The 21833-nt window shown below is 44.3% G+C and overlaps 2 protein-coding genes across 7 annotated transcripts in view; one reads left to right on the top strand and one right to left on the bottom strand.

The window, feature by feature from the left end:
• IL5RA (interleukin 5 receptor subunit alpha) lies at window positions 1–16424 on the top strand. Of its 2 annotated transcripts, none has more exons than XM_027640403.1 (11): window positions 1–436; window positions 2918–3066; window positions 4255–4400; window positions 4696–4834; window positions 5323–5455; window positions 5532–5719; window positions 6696–6841; window positions 7432–7567; window positions 9673–9769; window positions 14058–14139; window positions 16222–16424. In XM_027640403.1, exons 2-11 carry the CDS (start codon window positions 2961–2963, stop codon window positions 16312–16314), a joined length of 1266 nt encoding a protein of 421 aa, XP_027496204.1. In that variant the 5' UTR covers window positions 1–436; window positions 2918–2960; the 3' UTR covers window positions 16315–16424. The 2 variants fall into 2 exon arrangements, with proteins under 2 accessions (XP_027496204.1, XP_027496205.1); XM_027640404.1 differs by having other exon boundaries at window positions 16177–16302.
• Window positions 16425–19799: 3375 nt separating this feature from the next.
• The window catches only part of CNTN4 (contactin 4), a 286304-nt gene continuing 284270 nt past the window's right edge, over window positions 19800–21833 (bottom strand). For all 5 annotated transcript variants that reach the window (XM_027640398.1, XM_027640402.1, XM_027640397.1 and 2 more), the window contains one exon: window positions 19800–21833. In XM_027640398.1, coding sequence (XP_027496199.1) covers window positions 21741–21833 — 93 coding nt within the window. In that variant the 3' untranslated portion in view covers window positions 19800–21740.

Below are 21833 nucleotides of genomic sequence, written 5' to 3'. Positions count from 1 at the left end.
AAGAGCATTGGACAAGATGGTGTAAAACATTGGACAAAACCTGCCCAGTTTTCCAAATATGTTTGGGTTTGATTTTCTACATGAAGAACAAATCATGTTATCAGCACTGTGACTCCAGGTTATTTCTTTGCAGTCAGTCAGCACATTCTTGCCATTGCAAAGTCGTTAGAGAACTGTCAGACCATGTCATAACCCTCCATAAAGAGAGTAAACCCATTTCTGGGCTAAACAATGAGCTTGTGTGGAGGTTCCATCCTGTGCTCAATCTGTAGTTCCCTTTTTCAGAGCGTGGTTATCTGACTTATCTGCCATCATTTCTGGGGGATCACATTTGTACTTGAAAGGCAGCAGTTATAAAAGAAACCCACGGGGAGATGACCCAGAGGACACTGAACAAACGGAGCAGACTCTTCACAGGACTTGTGAGAGTGCACAGGTAACCCCTGGGGTGTCTGTTGTGGTTTGAGTTTGTCCTGTTGTGCTTGCTTTGAAGGCTGCAGAGGGCCTGCTTTTCACTTGGTTTACACTGGGAAAAGCATCTGGAATCTGCTTCTGCCCCATTGCTTGTGAGGCAGTGGGACACAGCAGCTGTAAGGGAGAAAGTCATTCCCTTCTAGAGGCTGTTTTGTATGGCTTGGGTTTCTCCTGTCCTTTTAAAAGGAGTATATTGCCTCTACAAAAAGAATATACCCTTTACCTTCTGCTTATTACTTTTTACTATATATAACCAAAACATAATCAAGCCTTCCATTTGTCCTGAAAACTTACTACACCCATTTTTTGTGAGGAGTGTAATCCTCTTGTAGACTTCCAGTTGCCATTTTTATTTGTATATGCTTATTTTTTATCTTTTCAGCAATTTCTCATGTGAAACAGGGAGGGTATCACAGACTGCAGTGTGTTCTTAGAGGTTGTAGACTCACACAGCTGCAGGAATATCTCCTCCAAAAGCTATGTTTTAAGTCTTAGTTTGACAACACTAAAAAAAAAATAGTGTTTTTACAAACAAAACAGGATAAGATAAACCAAAAAGAACAGGATTGTAAGTAAAGACTAATCTGCATTACAGGAACATTTTATATCTAGTTTTAAATAGTAATGTGCTGCTCGGAAAATCTGTGTCTAATACGTGCAAGCTTTTAGGCAGCAAAAACACCTTTGAAAAGCTGATCTTCAGGATCTTTTCAAAAGTACAGGGAAAAGAATGTGCCCAGGAAGAATCAAAGCCCTTACTTTTTTGAAAACAAAGTTAAAAAAAAAAATCTCTAGGCAGCCAAACCCCCTTTTAAATAAACCCAAGGGACAGACAGCTTTTCTAGTTGTGCTAAATGCCTGAAACCAATGCACTGACATTATTCAAGTCAGTAGATGTGAAGCCTAAGCAGCTGTAAGACGTGAAGCTTTTTCAAGATTTCATTTTAAAAATAATTTAAATATATTTTTAAATATTTTTGAATAAATCTTAAGGTGTCTTGAAGCAGCAAAGAAAGTCTGGTGCCAGTAATTTGTTCAAAAGCATGTTGGAAATCTGTGTCATGTTCTATCCATTTTTTCAGTGAGTTTTTTTCAGGAAAGCAGTATAGGAGTGGCAGAGATCAGGTGCCTTTGTAAACCCGTGTCCAGTCCACATAATGCCCTCCAGAAGAACATAATCGTGTCGTGCAAGTGAAAAAAGCCAAAGGAACAGATTTTTTCAGGAATGGTAATGCCTAGGAAATAGTCCTGGAGGCATTGTGCAGGCACAGATGTGTGTGGTAAGGAATATTTATCCCATTATCTGTGAGTCACTACATTGTGGAAGAACCACAATGTCTTCCCATCAGCCAGTGTACATAAAATCCAAGCCTGGCTCCCCTGGAATATCTGTTAGCAAACTCCAGGGGTTCAGCTGGGCTCGTGCACATTTGGGCTTGAAGAAAAGCAGACAGACACAAAATGTGAATAGAGATAATGAGGAGACTTGGACATTAAGAAACACACTGTACTGTAGATTATGTGGCACTTTAATGAACTCTGCACTCATGCACCACTTTGAAAAATAGTTACTGTAAAGCAGAATTGCTCCAACTGTGATCAGTCGGGTCATAACTCAGTCCCTGGGTGATTCATTGGAGGTTCAGGGAGAACTGATGGGCTAAAGATGCTTTCTCTGCTCATTACCATTGGAAAATATTATGTTTTCCATACAAGCAATTGCTGTAGTGCCCCAGGGAAGGAGTGAGATTGGGCCAGGAGGGTGTATTTCTCTTTGGGAAGAACATTTTGGAAAGCTGCTGTTCTGTATGTCCATATTTATCTTGGGTTACACATGAGTGATTACACATAGATTTTTTTTTCCTCCCAGTAATTCATGAAACAATCCATAGGAAGCATGAGAACGTGCTGGTTTTAAGCATTAAAAAGAGTTGTTCATTTAAATGAGAAACAAACAAAACAGTTTCTCCTACACCCAATAATTAACACTGAAGAATTAGCCTTGAGGTGAGCACTGACTGCATCTTTAGAGAGCTTTACTGAAATAGCAGCTAGAAAGTAAATTCCAGTAAGGAGCTATTTTATATCTAGTGGCAGCTAAAAATATGGTTATTTCTGTTCTTGGAGGAAATGGGACTCTGCTGAAAGCCAATCTACCTGAACCCAACACACTCCTCTCCGTGGAGAAATGCTCTAATTCCATGACTGCTCTGAACATCCCCACACGACAGGGTTTGAAACCAGCAGCATTTTCAGAGAGGGCTGGGAGAGGCAAAGGCAGCAAAATGAAATGTGTTGGTGGTACTTACATTAAATTCAGCTCTTATAAGAAGCATTTTCCTGCAAGGAAAGGGGGCTCTACCCCTGCAGTTTTATTCTTTTGATCCCGTGGATATTTTTTGAGTGCTTAACCCTTAGGATTGCGTTCACTTTTTGCTCCCAGGCTCTGTAAGATGGTGCCAAGGCCCTTCTGCTGATGCCTGGCCATGCTCCTTCACCAGCTAGAGATGAAGGCCAGCAGGATGCAAGTTTGTCTGATCCTCCTTTGGGCAACCCACTCGGTTCAGCCCAACACACCCCAAGCTGCACCAGGTGAGGTGTTTTCCTGTTGCCAACGTGTAGCTTTAGCACCACAGGGTGTCCAAATGCCCTCTATGTGTTGGTCACTGTTCTACAGAGTCCATGGCATGCCATGAGTACTGGATCATGGATAACATGCCTTCTGGGACAGTTGTATCCTATCCCACATTGCTGCCAGCCACTGCCTGAGGACTGTTTGGCTTTGAGAGGGAAGAACCATGGAGATGCTCCTTGTGCCACTGTCCTCTGGGCTGGGCACTTTCAGGATGGTTTGTGTTGGTTTTCTGAGCCTTTATGGGGCGGTTTTCCTGATGTGTTTGAATGCTGAATTCATGGTTATCAAAGGTTGAAATTATGGGAGAAGAGAAGTGGGGGCTGATCATGGAATTCTGGAGTGGTTTGTCTTGGAAGGGATCTTAAATCTCTTCTCATTCCACCCCCTGCCATGGGCAGGGACACCTTCCACTGGATCAGGGTGTTCAGAGCCATATCCAGCCTGGCCCTGAACACTTCCAGAGATGCTGATGGCCCTCAACTGCCTTGGAGATGGCAAATAAGGGAGGGCAGGCTCTGAAGAACTGGAGGGGAACACATTGATTATTTCCCTGCCTTGCTATTTCTATGCTACCATTCCCCCCAGCAGGAGACCCTCCTCATTTCCATGGGAGCTCCAGGAATCCCTCTTGCCCTGTCATTCTAAATTATCATTCTCATCCTTCTATGTTTTCTTCCATTTGTGCTTAATTCCTCTGTTCATCATTTTGGTTCTACTCTTGTGGCTGTCAACCTCCTCTTAGAAAGCCCCCTATGTTATGCTCCTCTGGAAGCTTCTGTGGGTGAGAATTGCTTGTACCCTCCATCAGCCCTGTTTCTATACGTCTGTGTGGCCATGAGGACCAGGATGAAAAACCTGAACCTAATTAACAAGCCAAATGTGACATATCACACTCATTTTCAAGTTGAAACTGTCTTAAACATCCATTTTTAAAGCTAAGTTTTAAGTAAACTCTTATTTGATGAGGTTTTGGTTATTTAAAGATATTTTTCAAATATTAAAAACGTATTATAAGAAGCTGTTGAGAGAATATGAAATGGAAATGAGATTATTCACTTGTCTTTCTCACTGCTTGCAAACAGGTCTCACTCTAAACAATTCACTGCATTAGTATGCCATGAATATTTTTGTTTTCTCCCTTCCAGTTCAGGTTTTCCCACCTGTTAACTTCACCCTTACAGTCTCTGCATTAGCACAAGTCCTGTTACACTGGGAACCAAACCCTGCTCAAGACCAGAAAAACGACACCATTAGATACGATGTGCAAATCCTCAGCCCTGTGCCTGAAGAGGTAAGAGAAATAAAACAAGTGTCCTGAGAAGGCTAAATTCCTGTTATTCTCTTACACCTAAACTTTGAGCACTGGAGAGATTCCCTTTGAGCTTTCCTTACAGACACAGCTCTGCTGGGACGAGGATTAGCCTGGGAATTGGCTTTCCCTGCAAGGTTCACCTTGAGGGGATGATGATACCGGTTTTAAGTACAGGTTCCACATTCAGGTCAACTTAATGTCTGGCTTAGTCTTTGCAGGTGCCTTATTTCATTTCCATCCCATGGGATGCTTATTTGATGCTTTTTATTCCAAGTATGACACCAGGAAGACCCACAGTGTCCGAACGGTCGCGCTCCACGACGGCTTCTCCGCACGCGTCCGGACGTGGCTTCTCCACAATGACCTTCAGATGAGAAGTGAGTGGGTGCAGGGAAACCTCCCACCTCTGCCAGGTAAGGAGAAACCCAGGGAAGGTCTGCATTTTGTGTTCTGCCCCAGACATCAAATGGTGGAAAGTTTAATACTTCAAAAAACTCAACATTTTGCCCCCTACCTGCTGCACTGATCTTACAAAAGGGTTTAGTCCAGGCCTTTCTATTCTAATCTCCAGGACAATCTGGAGGTGCAGAAAATGGATAACACATGTAAAATATTCTAAAGATTCCTTGCTAAGGCTGAGATCACCTACTGTGGTGCACTCTAGGATATTGTTGCCTTATTGCACATTACATTTATAATGGTGCTGTGTGGCACAGCTGTACTTACACGGATTGGGAATCTCCATCCATCCATAACCAAGAGTGACATGGAAGAGAACTGGAACAACAGACACGGATATAACGGGCCAAAGGCTGGATTCAGAGTGTTTTAGCAGCATGAAATTTCTTCTGATTTTCGCAATAAGATTTTCCTTCTGCTCTGTAATTCCTTGACTCTCCAGGTGCTCCGGAGACGTCCGTCACCAATTTGTCCTGTGTCACTCACCTCACCATTTCTGGGACTGTCTCTCTGCACTGCTCTTGGCTTCCTGGCCCAGGGGCACCACAAGATACCGAGTACTTTCTGTTTTACAGGTTGGTGTTTCGCCCCCTTTTCACTCAGCAGGGGATTTCTTTAAGGGCATCACGTCTCACAGGTGTTTGAATTTAGGTACAAGAACCACACTGAGGAATGTCACCGTTATGCCAAAGACAAGTGGGACAGGAATTCTGGCTGCAGCTTTCCAGGGACTCACATTGATCTCCAGGAGGTTGATGATCTCGTAATCCACATTAATGGGTCCAGCAGATGTGCTGCAATCAAGCCTTTTCAGCAGTTATTTAACCCAAATGCCATTGGTGAGTTTAATGCATTTAAAAAAATATATATTAAAGATGTCTACCAGGATTATCAAAAGATTTGTGTGAAAATACTGCTGGATTCAATTATTCCTGATGAAGGTGAACTGCTGGTTTTGTACAGACATCTTAATGAAATTGGAAGAGATTATAAGAGAGAACTGGATTGTTTTAACTAAATTTGATTTGAATGATTTATTTTAAATTATAGAATGACAAAAATAAGACTTAGAAAAGAGAGTTATGCTGTTTTTTTAGCAAAAGTACTATTTCCAATATTAATTTGCAATTGATGTATTCAATATACCTTAAAAAACGGTTTTTACTACCCTTTATTTTGCAGCCTTTCTTTAAAAGGCAAAAGAACATGATGCTCAAGATAACCATGTTCTTTTAAAGAAAGGCATTATACTGTCAAATAAAGGACAACCTCAGCCATGACTGTCCATCATCTTCCATCTACACAAATAATTTATTTTCCTTCATTAGTTCAATGCCCTTTTTTTTTGTGAACAGACAATATTTCCCTTTTTCATGGCTTAACTAAGAGAAAAATTCACATATTTTTTTCTTAGAAATCATCCCCCTAATAGCTGCTGATCCATTCCTTTGAACTTATTCTATTTTCAGTGACTTCCCTGGCTATGCCTGTTTGCTTTTTTTTCTGAAAAGAAGTTTTTCTAACACTTCTGTCCTTAATTTAATGCTTTTGTGAGAATTAATTTAATAAATTCCCTCCTCTCCCCATAATCTAGTTGTCCAAAACTTTAAGTGGACTTTCCAAACTGTTTTCCCCTAACTATTTTCTGCTAAGTAGTTATTCCACCTAAATCCTTATCTTTTCTGCCCAAAAGGTGAAATAAATTCAAGAATTATAGGTGCTACTTGGAAACACCATCAGGTTTTAAAATGCTCCAGCTGTCAGTATTTAAACCTTGCTCTATAAATAACTTACCAGGAGAGTTTTCTTTTGTAGAGAAAGTGAATGTTCCCAGAAATATCACTGTATCCTTGGAGGAAAATGATCTCCTGGCCACTTGGGAGAAGCCAATTTCTCTTTTCCACGAGGAATGTTTTGAATATGAATTTTACCTCATCAACCTGAAGTCAGGTAACAAGCAGGTAATTGCTCCTCTGCCACTCCAGTATTATCCAGCATTCCTGTCCTGGAGAGCTGCAATTTGCCTTTAGGGTGAAAAAGTCTTCAAATTCACGGATCAGTTACAAAATTTAAACATTTAAAAGCAAAACCTGCAATTATTACATTTTTGAAACTATGGACTTCTGGTGAAACTGGTTCCCATTTGTGATGGGAAACACAACAAAACCAAAGTCTCACCAGGTTTTATATTTTTCCTGTTTTATGTCTGCAACAAACTATCCCCAAGAGACTTGGGAAAGCAGGAGGACAAAATTGGAGTTATTCACTTTCATGCTTCTGGGTTCAGAACAGTTTTTACCACCCTGAAAATCCTGCTAAAGTGTCTTAAGGAAGAATGTAAAAATGAGGCATCTTCCAAGAATTTGCCCTGAAATATTGGTCTGTTATGAGAGGAGTTACATCTATAAAAATATAGATTTTTACCTCGAAAGCAAGGCCAGAAGCTCAGAGTTAATCTTGTGGAGCAGTTTTAAAAGCCAAAAAAATAAAAGTGATCAATTTTCTGAATTGTTTAGGGATCTATAACGGCACAATGTTGTTCTCCTATCAGATATTGAAATTATCCTCAAACAAATTCCGCTTGAGGATTGATGTCACCAGCAGATATTCCATCCAGATCAGAGCTAATCATCACACGTGGTGTATGAGAGGAGTTTGGAGTGACTGGAGTGAAGTTATTTATGTTGGTAAGAATGACACACTTGTAGTGACTGTTATTACACTGCTGGGAAGCCTGGTCGTGAGTTACACCAGGGAATTTTAACAGAAAAGCAAGAAAACGGGTATTGGGAGGAAAAAAAATGACTTGTTAATGCTCAGGGGATTTAAATCCTTGTTCCATTAAAAATTTAAAAACCCCTACTTCCAAACAAACTTTTGGAAATATGAAGGTTTTTTGTGTACAGCACTTTGCTTTTACCTGTGTATGTTTTAAAATTGCTTTTTAACTGAGTAACTTCTTTAGTTTTTACCAGTAACTTCTTTAGTTTTCTTTGCCATGCATCGTGATGTTCACGAGCCATCATGTCAACTATAATTTACTGGAGCTCTCTGAACTCTTGAATTTTGAGGGGAAAAAAGAGCATCTTTGGAACTTGCTCATCTGCCCCACTTTGTCCTGCATTTCCTTCTTGCTGAAGAACTTGTTCTGCCAACAACAGTTTCTTTATCACTGCACGTTATCAACTGTTTGTTCTTAGACATCCTCCTTTGCTCTTATCTGGAGTTTCTTCACTTCCTTGTTTCCACTTAGAAAAAGCCTCTTACACTCTCCTGTTTACTACACTTTTCCCCCTCAGATCTGTTTTCTGGTGAGTGCAGACCTGCAGCTGTTTTGCCTCCTTTCTCTGACACATCCCCTTGAACTTCCCACCTGGCTCACGTAGCAGACACGGAAAATCCATTCTGATGCTAAAAAAAAGTTAGTCTTCCATAAAAACTTACTGAAATCCAAGGTCACCCACTTCATTTTTTGTTACAAAAAAGGGTTTTTAGAGGCTTGGAGTTCATTGACACAGTGCAGGTTCCTGCATAAGTCGTTGGGTTTCAGGATGTGCTCCAGCCAGTCTCGTTAGTGTTGCTGTTAATTTGTTCTGTGGCTCTGAGGAAGTGTCACCTGTTCCCTCCAGTCCACGTGTTGTGTGGACATCTCTAAAAACTTAAAGGACTTTAACCCATTTCCAGAGTTTGCTCCCCCAGTCACCCTCGAGACTTACCTGAAGTGTAACTCAGTGACACTCACATCCTAAATCTTGTTTTCTTGAGAGAGCAGCGGTAACCCTGGAGACAAAAGAAACCCTCCTGACGTGTTTATAATTGCAAGGTTGGCTGTGCACCCCTGCCAGGGTGGTTTGTAATTGCAAGGTTGGCTGTGCACCCCTGCCAGGGTGGGGTGGGGTGCAGGGTGGGTCACACAGGCTGCTCACGGTGTCACCCCAGGGACGGCCGTGCCACCACAGCCCTTGGTGGATCCAGCTCTTCATTCTCAGAAACAAATCTGGCCACAACTGAATATTGTGGTGTCTCCAGCCCCAATAAACCCGACCCCTGCAGTGGTTGATTTCTGTCCTTCCCATTACCTGGCGATGGCAGCGCTGACGCCTCGATCCGATCCGTGGGACGGGGAGTTATGTGGGACTTGGCAGCCCTTTGAAAACACAGTTCACTGGAAATGCTTTTGTCATGTGGCATAAACTGATGGTGGTGGTCACTAAACAGTGCCTTTGTCAAACAGAATCATCTTGATAGAAATACCTGCACTCTGCTCACACAGAAATCCCTGAGGAAACGTATCAGCAACCTGCTGGAAACTGGGGGGTTCAGTGTCTTTTTCACAGGTAAATTTAGGGAGCCAGAGAAATCCAGTTCCTGGCTAGAAAGGATTAGTAGAAATGAAGAATGGTTTGATGGAAAACAAGCAGTTTGTGCCCAAGTTTATCAGCCAGCAGTGTCTTTGCTGAGTCCCAGTTGGGGCACTGCATGTCTCAGGATGGCAGCTGATGGACCCCACCCTGGTGGGCCTGGCTCCTCATATTTCTTGGATTGTTCTCTCCTTCATGTCAAAATAACAGAAATTCAGTGTTGAAATCGGAAAGTCATTTCATGGAAACTCTTCTTGAAGCTCTGTTGTAGCATTTTTTATTTTACATACTGAGTCTTCATCATTTGCAGGGTAATTTGTGACCTGAACACAATCACATGAAACAGCTGATGAAATATTTTAGAAGAATGTGCTTAAAATAATCTGCACTAAAATAATATCTTTCATTTCTTTTTCTCCCTTGAAATTCAGGGCAAAACAAACTGGAGAATTCTGTGGCCTGGATTCTTGCTGTGCTTTGTGTGTCCACGTCCTGCACATTCCTGCTTGTTGCTTTAATATGCAAAATGTAAGTACCCTCATCTTCTTTTTAATTACAGTGTAACTAAGGACCAGGTGTTCAACAAGTGTGGAGGGATGCTACAAATTTTGCTTATGTATAAGAAAGGGCACTGAGTTTGGTATTCAGGCATAATTATACACAGCAAAAATACTGAATGAGTAATAATCAGCCTCATTAAGTTAATATCAATAATAACATTCAGCATTGGTAGGGTAAGAGGGTTATTCAGTTTAATCTTAAACAACAAACCCACATACTGAGTGAGGTGGACTTATTAAAAATCTATTTGTCCTTATCTCATTTCTTCACTTAAATGCCTGGTTGGGTCAGTGATTTCCCCAGGAGGACTCTGTGTTAATTCCTGGTGAAAGCTGCTGGGAGCATTTTTCATGGCCAAAATGTACAGAGCACTGTTGTTTGCTTTCAGTATTTGAGCTATTTGTTTAGTTTATTTTTAATTACACAGAGGCTCTGGATGCCATGTAGCAAAGCCAGAGGCCATATAACCAAACTCCCCAAACTGTGCTGTGAAGAAGCCCAGGTACACTTTGGATTCCTGTTGCTGTGACAAGTCAAATCATAAGTGATGAATTAAGGAATTGATGTAATTAGAAGCTTCTCCCCTGAAACATGCAGCAAGCAGCAATTATCAGTCCACAATAAACCCAGCTCCCAGTAATGGAAGTACTCTCCTCAACTCTGCTAATTTCTTACTCATTTCTTTAGTGCCTTTTAATTTATTGGTCATCCTGATGTGTCCTTGACTATATTCCTTTCAATACCACCTTTCCTTTATCAAATAAAAGTCTTGTCTACAGGAATGTTACAAAAGAATCACTGTTATTGCCTCTCCCTCAAGTGTCTGGTGTCTGTGTAACCTGTTCTTAAGGCAAGTTAATTAGCAGACAGGTCTCAGCAAGCAATCTTTTTGGGAACAAGACAGATTTCACTCCCCAGACAGTCTATTCTTGTTCTGTGTCACACACACTTGTCCCCACTATGCAGCCTTGATGTATTGGTGAAAACCCCCAAACTGCTCTTACTTACATCCCTGATTCTTGTCTGGATTGACCTGTAGCTTGAGGTCCTCCACTGCCCCAGCACCATCATCTTCAGCTCTCTCCTCTCAGTTTGGGACAGCAGAACAGCAGCCCCAGTCAGCAGCAGTCACACTGCTCCATCTTCTGCAAGTTCTGCAAGTATTTGGGTATTATAGTTACCCCCTTTGGAGATCCTGGAGCAGATACAGGGGAGAAACTGGTACAGGGGAAGACTTAAGGACCAACTTGGAGAAGCTGCACTAATTTATTTTATGATTTTAATCTATTAGGCAAATGTAAACTTTTCCAGTGTCAGCTGCTTGGTTGCTTCCAGGAGTTTCTAGCCCATAATTCCCTAGCACCCAAAGGCTCATTGCATTCCACCTTTGTCAACCTGATTAAAATGTTCCCTGCCTGCTGCACTGAGTTTCATGGAGCTGCTGGCTTTATTCCACCCTTCCTCCTTCTCTAATCCCCCAGCCTGCCCTGGGAGGAGGTGGGAAGAGTAAGAAGATGAAACACTGTGTGTATCCTGCTCATTGTTGTATCTGCAGATATTAAAAAAAGAAAAATAGAGGAGGCTCCCTAGATTATGGTTTCATTAGTGCTGCCAGCTTTTGCTGCTCCTGGAAATTCATGAAGTGTCCCATGCAATTCCAGCCATGGAATCAGTTCAAATTTTCTGTGATTTGAAGCCGTTATAAGGAATTCCATTACAGCAAAGAGTCCTATAAATTTTTCTGTGCCTCAGAGATAAAACCCATGGCTTGGGAGGAGTGCTGCAAGGCAGAGCAGCCCTCTGGGACTGCTTGGATTGGCTTTTCCCTTCACTTACCTGCAGTAGCTGGTGGAGCTCCTGTCTTGATCAAAAGCACAGTTGGATGTTTCCCTAGTTTGCCCCCTGTCTTTGTGAGTGAGCACCTTCTGTGCTTCCCTAGGCTGGGCCTTGGAATAATGTTTGTTCCTGGATGGAGTAGGTGGTAACTCCACGTGGTTGCCATGAGGACAGGGAGCACCCTCCACACCCCAAAATCAGTGTGGTCATCCCTCCCTCTTCTGCACCTCACACCAGTCCACCACCAGCAGACACCAGTCACGTCTGGAAAAATGCCACAGGGAATCCCAGGAGAGGCAAAACACTAAAACAGGCACTCAGACATACAGTGAAAACAAATATTTCATCAATGTCATTGTGGCAGTTAGAAGAGGGAAAATAAGAACTTGAACTCTTACTTATTCCTCTTTGCTTATCTTTGGCCTTTTCATGCCACAGCCTGTGGGAAAAGCGGCAAATTTCAGAGAGACAGACACAGTAACTGGAGGCTCTGAAATGCTGACTTGAGGCACGAGGGCCCCGTGGGGTGTGTCCAAAGCCTGGAGGTCCCAGTACTGCTGATGGAAAGGGCCCTGCTCTCACCTCTCTGAGACCTGGGACATGTGTTGTGATAAGATATTTAATCACATGACTCCACCTTTTCAGTAACCTGCAAAAAAGACCAGGACCACTGTGAGGGCACCACTGTCACCAGCCCACCAAGGCCTCACTGCAAAGTCTCTTGCACCTGAGGGCCCCCCCTGGACACAAATGTGCTTCTGCCTCACTTCTTTGGGGTGTTTGTCACCCCTCCTTAAATGTTTCTATTCCAGAAGTGACATGTACCTTATGCTTTCTGCTGACTCAATAAATAATTTTAGTATGGCTCCATCAAAAATCTTTCATTGACAAACAGCACAGCTGGGAATGTGCCAACCCCAGATAAAACCAAACCTTGGTGGGTACATTGCACTGCAATGGCAGAAATCAGGGCTGGAATGAGATGCACTGAAATGGGCCTCCAGCCCTTCTGAAAAGTTTGGGGGAGCTGATCAAGTGTAAGGGCTGTGAACACAACAGTGCCTGCAAAGCTGACCTGCCTATGGGCACAAGACCCTGAGGAGGAAGTCTGGGAAGATCAGAGATGATGCCAGGTGATGGAGTAATAATATTGGCACTCATCCTGCCCCACTCCTGAGTTACACCAGCAGCCACCTCACTGTCCCACTCCACTGGTGGTGACCAAACAGTCTGGCTTGTCCTCTGTACCCAACAGTGGCCCCACTGTGTTCAGCATTTCAACAATATCTCCCAAAAAACACTTCACACTTGCTTTTCTTCCCCATATTCCCACTTCTGGGAACTCAGGAAGCTTTTGGAAGAATAGTCCCGAGAACACAAGCAGTGAACTAACCAGACATCAGCCAGGAGAGTTGTCACAAAATAAACGGGGCAGAGGAGCAGATCTGCCCTTGGTCCCATCAGCTCCACATCTCTGCTTCATGGATATCAGGATGTCCCACAGAGCAGCCCCTGGATGCTAATCCTGGACTGAATCCTGTAGTCTTCACTCAGGCTGAGTTCCTATTCATATCTGGCCCTGTTTGGACATGGTGTTATGCAGGAGTGGAGGCAGTGAATGTGCTTTTGTGGTGACTGAAATGTGAGGGCTGTACTCTGGGATGTAGCAAAGACAAGGAAAAGTTCCCCTGTAGCACCTGTTATCCCAAAAATACCAGTGTCTCTGTGCTGGGCCAGGCTGGGGAGTGTCAGGCAGGGAAGGGGATCTCAGAGGGTGTTAGTAGGATGAGTTATTACACCACTCAGCAGAACCATTTACTGCCAGCCACCTCTGGGGCCTTTCCTGCCTCCTCCTCGTTCCCTCGGCACACAATTATTTGTAGTTGCTCTCCTGCCACGAGACACAGGCAGTTTATGTCCAGAAACCAAAGTCTGAGCAAGAGGCAGCTTGTCTTGACTGTCCAAACAAGGTACATGACAACACAGCCCTTGGGAGGAACATGAGCATGAACAGACAGATCAGAGCAATTAATTTCTCTCCCAGACAGGCCTGTTGTCGCTAAAAGCCCCAGGAATGCCCAGCTGGATCGGACCAGCTACAGCTGTGATGGGAGAGGCTGATGGGGGAGAGCATCAGCCCATCTCCTCCTTGTCACCCACATGTCCCCAGGGCCCAGAAATGAGGAACAAGACACCTGCCTGGTCCCCAGGGTGTCCACTGATGGACCATTATCCACAACTGTGACCCCTTCTGAACCCGCTGCTGCTGTCAGATGCCAGTGATGGAATGGGAGGGGGGCAGGAAGGCTGGTGGGTGAGGAGACATCTTCTCCTGGGGCTAAACATGTTCTGCTTGTTGGATACATCATCCATCAGAGAAAGCAGCTCTTTCACATCCCTCCGCTGCTGTTTTTTGCAGAAACCGTGTCTGGAGCAAACTGTTTCCACCAATCCCAACACCCAGCAACAAATTCCCAGATCCCTTCCCAGTTGACTACGAGGTAAAAAACCATTTTAGTCACTTTTTCTTTTTTTTAACTAGAAGGAATGCTTGTGTCTGTGTGCTGCTCTTTCCCTCCAAGGCTGGGAGCAAACAGAATCACAGAATCATTAAGGTTGGAAAAGATCTCCAGGATCATCAAGTGCAGCCTTTGATCTGACACCACTAAACCAGGGAGCTTCTTCCTGCCCACTTAAAACCTAATTTCTAATTAGGTTTATGGAATTTCTAATGTCCATAGTAAATGTGGGCCCCCTGGTTGAGTGTGTTGGGCAAAGCATGCCAAGGGGGGAATTCATGGGTGCAGTTAGTGGAACAAGGCTTATGTCCTCTGCTATGAGAATAACACGGTTATCCATGGAATTCAGTAATTCCCAAGGCTCTTTTTGTAATCCTAACTGCTGAGGTGGGTTCTGACCTGGCTGTGTGGCCACCTCCTCTGCCAGGGACAGGTCCCAGTCTGTTGTAGCCCTGGACCTGGCCTTGCCTGTAGATGCTGTGTTTTGGGAAGAGTTAAAAATGAACAAAAGGATGAAGTGCTTTGTTAATATGCAGTGAATTTCAGGCACATGTTCCATACCTCTGGCTCTGCCTTTTGTAGGGAAATGCAGGGACTGGAGGGTGACTCCTGGAGGGCTATTTTGTTAAACCTAGCAATCTGAAATGTTTTGCTCCCACTGTTAAGCTCGACTTAAGCCTTATTACGTTCGCTGTTACTTCTGATAAATACATTTGCCTTACAGATAAGATAAAACCCCTCATTGTCTGCTCATGGGAAGCACAGCTCAGTAACTTGATTTTCATTTGTCCCCTTAAAAAGGGGGTTTGATTTTTTGGATATGGTTCTTACACCATGATCTGGTCAAGGAAACAGGCTTAAAAGATTATCTTATAATGTTTGTTTTTAATTAAACCACGAGTGTAAAATAACATGACTTGGGGCATCACAAATAAAAAGATGAGAAATAGCAAATATTAATGCTGTAGCTGGAAAATGGGAGTTTGCAAAGGCTGTTTCACATCATCATCATCAGAACTGCTTTATATTCAGTTGTCTCTTTACTTAAAGGGAGCTGGGTGTGGGCATGTGATACCAGCCAGAGGCTTTCAGCTGGTACTGGGGCCACAAGGGCAGTGGCACCAGCAAAGGAGAGGTGAGGACATGACCCTGGTCTGTGCTGAGGTCACCAGGGAGAGTGAAACCCTCAGAGCTGTTTGTTGTGGATGTTCAGTTCCTAAATTTGCAGCGTAAACAAGAGGGTGAGGTAATGAAAGCCCTGCAGCGTGGTGGCCATGTGGCTCGTGGGAACCTGCTCGTCCCCCAGGAGCTGCTCTGCTGCCCTTGAGGGCTTCCCAGCAGCAAAACTACTGCTCAGCTTCTGCTTCCTTCTGCAGGTCACCCCAGCCCTGCACTTGTGCAACTCTGCTCAGTGCTGAGGGCTCAGGTCATGGCCCCAACACTGGGCTTTGCTGCTGTGTGTTCAGAAGAATTCAGACCAAACTTCACACCTCAGACCCTGCTCCTGAAAGGGTGGTCAGGCACTGGAAGGGCTGCCCAGGGAAGTGGTGGAGTCACCACCCCTGGAAGAGTTCAAAAGCTGAGTGGATGTGGCACTTCACAATAGGATTTAGTGGGAATGGTGGTGTCAGTCAAAGGTTGGACTTGATGATCTTGGAGGTCTTTTCCAGCCTTAGTGATTGTGTGATTTTGTGCCCTTCAGCTCCTTCTGGGGCTCTTTGTCCCTGACTACAGAGGGGTGTCTGGTAGCTGCTGTGGCCAACGGGGTTGTGTAAAACATGGGGAATTTGTGGGTGCAGGGGTTTGTAAAACATACCCAGATGGGAATCTGGTGCAGGGGGCTGCTGGCCCAAGGGACAGAGTGATGAGCAACCCCAAAAGAACTTCAGCAGGAGTGTGAGAATTCTCCTGTTGAACCCAGTGCTCTTTCTCAGCTCTGACCTCACAAAACACTGGGTGTGAATCTCTCTTTAAATGCACCAGCTTGAAGCAGGATGTTTCTCATGACCTCTGCCCCAGCCCTGAGCAGCCCCAGCTCCCACCTCACAGGGGTTTGCTTTCCAGAGGGCCCGGACCTGCACCAGCGACACGGAGACCGAGTTCAGCAGCTTGGCTGAAGATCTTTACTGCAGAGCCCTGGATGACTCTGTCTTCTGAGAGGCTGCTCCGTGTCACCTCCATGTGTCCACATTCCCAACAGGAAGGAGGACTTGCTTCCACTTGCTTCCATGAGCTGCTGAACACGAAGTCCTGGTTGAAACAGGATAAAAACAGTCTGGAAAAGAGCTAATGGCTTTTTTTTTTTTTTTTTTTCTTCTGGCTGGCAGTTTAATCTTTTGGATATTTGTTTTAACTAACTTTGACAACGCGAGATGCAAAACGCAAAGTGGGACTTGGCACGGCTCTGGGAATGGCAGCAAGGCACCCAGCCATGGTCCTGCTGGTGACCAAGGTGGGCCAAACATTAGGAAAAGAATAAAAGAAGATGTGAAGCCTCCCAGTGCTCTCATCTCTGGTGCTGTAGCAAGTCCAGCATGAGAGTGGGATCCACGTTTGGCCTCACTGATACACTTTGTAATAAACAGTCTGAATTTCAATCCAGAAAACCTCCATGGAAATGCAATTCCTTGCTAAAGGCAGGGCTGTCTGTGCTCTGGGTGAGCCCTGAGGGTGCAGCCAGGTCACTCCTGTGTGGGAACTGGGTGTGGGGTGGCCAGGCCATGGATGACATACAGTGTCCCCTGCACTGCTCAGAGGTACCCACATCCTGCTTTTTAGTAACTACAGCACCAATTTTGGATGTGGGGAAATATCTCTCTCATTTACAGGACTTTATAAACCCCAAACCCTCTGAATTTTATAGGCTATTTAGGACAAGGTTAGTTTGACTGTCTACCTGATGCATGGTTAGAGGTTGGTTACTGTTGTGTGCAAAGCTGACACCTTGTCTGCTATTTCTCTGCACTCAGGTAGCACATTTCAGTATAAAACAAGGGCTTTGCCTGGTTTTCTTACCAGAAAGGATGAGGGAATACTGTTGAGATGGGGAGGCTCTGAAGGTGCACTTCCCTGCCCAGTGGCTGCTCCCCAGGGACATCAGGACTGGTTCAGGAGGCCACAGGGGGCTCAGACTCTTGCCTCTGACATCACTGGGAGCATCTGCAAAAGGACAAGAGGGATTGTTTGGGATCCCTGGCACAAGGGATTAAAGCTCGAGGGGCAGGGAGGAAAGAAAAAACAGAGAGGAAAATGGCACAAACAGATAAACTCCCTCAACTGCACCTAAAAAAGACACAACTTGGGAATGCAGTTTTCAGCACTCATTCCAGAAATGTGCCAAGGACTCCTTGGTGCTCTGGAGAGCCTGAGCTGCAACGAGCTGGGCCCCTCTTTGGTGGGCAACTTCAGCAATTCTGAAAATCCAAGCCCTACATTGTAACCTCTTTCCTTTCTCTCTGTTGTTCCATCTCAGATGAGCTGGCTCTCTCTGTTTGGGATTTATTTACCTACCTTGTGTAATCCACCAAGGGAGTTACCAAATAAACCTCCTGCCTTAAACCTCGGGCTTTGACCTCCTTGGGTGCAGATCATGAAGTTCTCCTGGTCCTGCAGAGTCCCTTCTTCTTCCAAGAAACTTCCTCTCCATTGAGCTGGCCTCAGATGGGCTTAAGCATGTTAACAAAGAATAAAAATAAAGAGTTAATCCAGCAATTTTTTGGAATGTGCCTAAAGAAATGGAGTTCCCAGGTACTACAGACTAAAAATAATTATAATAAATGAGCCAGTTCTCATCTGGGTAAAATAGCATGGCTCCATCAAAATTAATGTAGCTCATTAATATAACAATGTTTGTGCCTCAAACGTGCTTTTAATGGAGGTACCCAAATTTAACAATCTAAAATCAGAATTTCATTAGTGAAATCCTAAAAATGAGACTAAAGAGAAGAATTAATTTATTGGAAAGTATTTTATGTCATGCCTTCGAGTGGCCTAATAAAGAAGATTTCTACATATAATTTCATCCCCATTAATGATATTCCAGAGATTAATGCAATGTATTTAAATATATTTTGCATGTCAGGTCCTTGGTACTTCCAGGGAGGATGAGTCCCCTTTTCAAGGACTCAAGGCTTGATGGCTTGGAGGGCCAGAAGCCAGTCTTGTAGTCATGCTGGTCAATAAAACCAAGCTGGTATAAAGCAGGAGTATCTTCATTTTCCCAGCCAAGCTGTTGGCCCAGCCTGCCCACTCCTACTGGGGAACCTCACCTGGACTGGACAGCCAACGATGCAGGGTGAGGACAACAGTTCCTGGCCCAGCTGCCTCCTTGTGCTCATTATCCTTGGAGCCAAGTCTTCATTTCAGGTAGCACAAGAGAAGAGGGAGTTTTTCCAGTGCATCCAGCTCTGGGGTCCCAGCACAGGAAGGGCTTTGACCTGTTGGAGGCACCAGGATGGTCAGAGGGATGGAGCAGCTCTGCTGGGAGGAAAGGATGGGAGAGTTGGGACTGTTCAGCCTGGAGATGAGAAGCTTTGGGGTGATCTCATTGTGGCCTTGCAGGGCCTGAAGGAAAGATGGAGAGAGACTGTTTCCAAGGGCCTGGAGTGACAGGACAAGGGGCTAAACCTACCGAGAGTAGGTTTACATTAGATATATTGGGAAGGAATTCTTCCCTGTGAGGGTGGGGAGGCCCTGGCACAGGTTGCCCAGAGAAGCTGTGGCTGCCTCTGGATCCCTGGGAGTGTCCAAGGCCAGGTTGGATGGGGCTTGGAGCAACCTGGGCTAGTGGAAGATGTCCCTGCCCGTGGCAGGGGGTGGAACGAGGTGATCTTCAAGATCCCCTGGATTCTATGATCCCACAGGATCTCTGATTCCATGATCCCAGGCAGTTTGCTCTCCCTGCAGTGGGGAATGCAGGGAGGCCACACTCAGGGCTGTGTGTCACATTTTGGCACTGTCACAGCAGCCCACACCAAGGGGAATCTCCCACAGCACAGAAATATTTATTCCAGTTTTCCTCTCTAATCCCAGCTCTGTGCATTCCTTCTGCCATGGCTCTTTCCCTCTGCCTCCAGGAGCACAGCCCAGGAACGTGCCCCTTGCCCACCTCTGGAAATGGTCGTTTTAAATTTGCTTTTTAAAAATGAAATTGCCTCACTGGGCCATTTGACTTTTATGCTTCCTTGCTTGCCAAGTGCAATATTGCTCCTTTGAAAAGCCAAGCACATCACATGGCTCCTGTGCTGCCACCCCTGAAAGAATTAGAAAGGTGGATTTGGTGGATTTAGTCATTTCCAGCAGTGCTCCCTCAAATCCTCAGGAATTGGTGCTGTACCTGGAGGGGCTTTGCCTGGGGCACAGGGTCAGTGATGCTCCAACAGCACCAGCCCCAAAAGCTTGGACAGACATAAATACACATTATCACCCCAAATTCACCCAAACAGACTTTTTTTGGTCAGTTTAGAAGCAGAATTAGACCAGAGATGTATAAATAGATTTATTTTTTTTCTGCCTCCACAAAGTTTTGACTTAAACCAACTCTTGCATCTTCACATCAGTGACAGTCTCAGCAGGCAACTGAGGTGGAATTTCTCACTGGGTAAAAGAAAACGTGGAGGAAAAAGGCTCCTGGAAGACAGGTATCTTTACAAATGACAGAATATTTATTACCAATACCTTTAAAAAAAGATTACATCTGCTAGATCACTGATAAATATCATTTACACTGGGGAGAAAACTACAGCAGCTTTTTTTTTTTTTAAACTTCATTTTTCTTGGTTTTGTGGTTTTTTTGGGTTTTCTTATTTTATTTTTTTTTTTTTCTTTACATAGAAGTAACCATATCAAACTAAGAAAGGAACACAGCTTGAAATACTGACAATATTTCTCTGGTCAACACCCCTGACTTTTACACAAGTGGAATCCTGATTATGAGTTACTGAATAAATATATTTAGAAGGTCTAAAAGTTAACTGTAGTATTTTGTAAGCAAAAAAAGACAAGTTACAGGCAAATTCAAGCTATCAGGAAAAAAAAATAAATAAAATATACCACTGCAGCGCATTTCAACTTGAAAATTGTATAGAAAATTCTGTTGCCTTTGACCAGCGTTTTCCCATCTGAGCGAACTTACAAAATTCCCCTGTAGTAGCAAACAGTCCTTCCCTCAAGAAGAGTTATTCCATGTGGATATTGTAGTTTTCCAGTGGGACTCTGTCACCTGCAGGCCTCTGTGAAGAGTTTCTAGAGAAAGGCAAACTTCCTACAGAGACCTCCAGGAGATCCCACCTCCCCTTGGACAAGAGCAACCTTCCTAAGCGCTGTCCATCGTGGAATTCCCATGGGTGAGGAGTTGTGTTCCAATGCAAGGCAGAATTCCGATGGATGAGGAGTTGTGTTCCAATGCATGGGCAGAATTCTGATGGATGAGGAGTTGTGTTCCAATGCACAGGCAGAATTTCCATGGATGAGGAGTTGTGTTCCAATGCACGGGCGGAATTTCCATGGATGAGGAGTTGTGTTCCAATGCACGGGCAGAATTTCCATGGATGAGGAGTTGTGTTCCAATGCATGGGCAGAATTTCCATGGATGAGGAGTTGTGTTCCAATGCACGGGCGGAATTCCGATGGATGATGAGTAGAGTTCCAAAGGCGACGAGCCTGGAGCAGTTTTGTGTCTCAGAGTCGCTGGGCTCTGTTTCCTTGGGATGAAATCCCCAAACCCACCAAACCGAGGTGGGCTGGGCCGGGTTCACCCGGTCCTTCGTGTCCCTGGAGGCAGAGATCCCATCTCTGCAGTCCCTTCATCCCTTCCCAATTGGAAGCTGACTGGGATGAAGCCAGAGCTCTGTCAGGGCAGCAGGAACGGCCCCTCACCGCACGGTGCCAGAGCAGTCGCTGCGTGTCCTGTAGTCCACAACCAACCAAAATTCCTGGGGTTTTGCAACATTATGACATTCTGAGTATTTCAAGTTTGTCTTGCTTCGACCTCTGAGTCAAACCCACCACCTTGCGTGTCAGAAGCACTTGGTTGAACACCAGAGTCACTGGAACTGCCACGAAATTCAGCCGCGTTAGAAACGGGGTCTGGGTCGGTCCTGCCTTGAGTGGCCTTGTAAAACTGTACAGTGAACTGGCAGCCAATTTACTAAGAACAACTTTGAGCTCTCCGTCATAAAGGAAAAAATTCCAAACAATATTTCCATGATTATGTCGTCCGTAGCGTTTTATAGCAGAGGAAAAAAATTAATATCTACATCATATGTTAACTTTAAAAAATTCTATAAAACACTAAATATATAATAAAAAATATGCATATAAGGACATATGTAAACTGCTTTGGTAACATCATATTACAGATGTTTTCAGTGCATTGCAGAGTTTCCAAGGAAACTTCAGACAAAGCTATATTTGCTTTGAGGAAGTACTGTATAATGCCATTCCTAAAGAAGCATAAACATTTTTTTTTGTTTCCAGTAGTAAGATGTACTCAAACCACAATATTACTTAGTACTGGGTGTCTTCAAAACAACTAGCTAAATGTTGCTTATATTATAAACCAGAAGTCCTGGGTGTCATTTTTGTCATAAACTGGAGCGGGCTGTGAGCGAGATCATTATCGTGCTGATGGCTGACAGCGTGCAGGCGCTGGACGTCGACGAGCCGGAGCCTCGGGC

This window comes from Corapipo altera, unplaced genomic scaffold (genome assembly GCF_003945725.1).
Source record: "Corapipo altera isolate COAL_440 unplaced genomic scaffold, ASM394572v1 55, whole genome shotgun sequence".
NCBI classification, from domain to species: Eukaryota; Metazoa; Chordata; class Aves; order Passeriformes; family Pipridae; genus Corapipo; species Corapipo altera.
The sequence above is the reverse complement of the archived record's forward strand: the minus strand, read 5'-3'. Positions and strand labels throughout refer to the sequence as shown.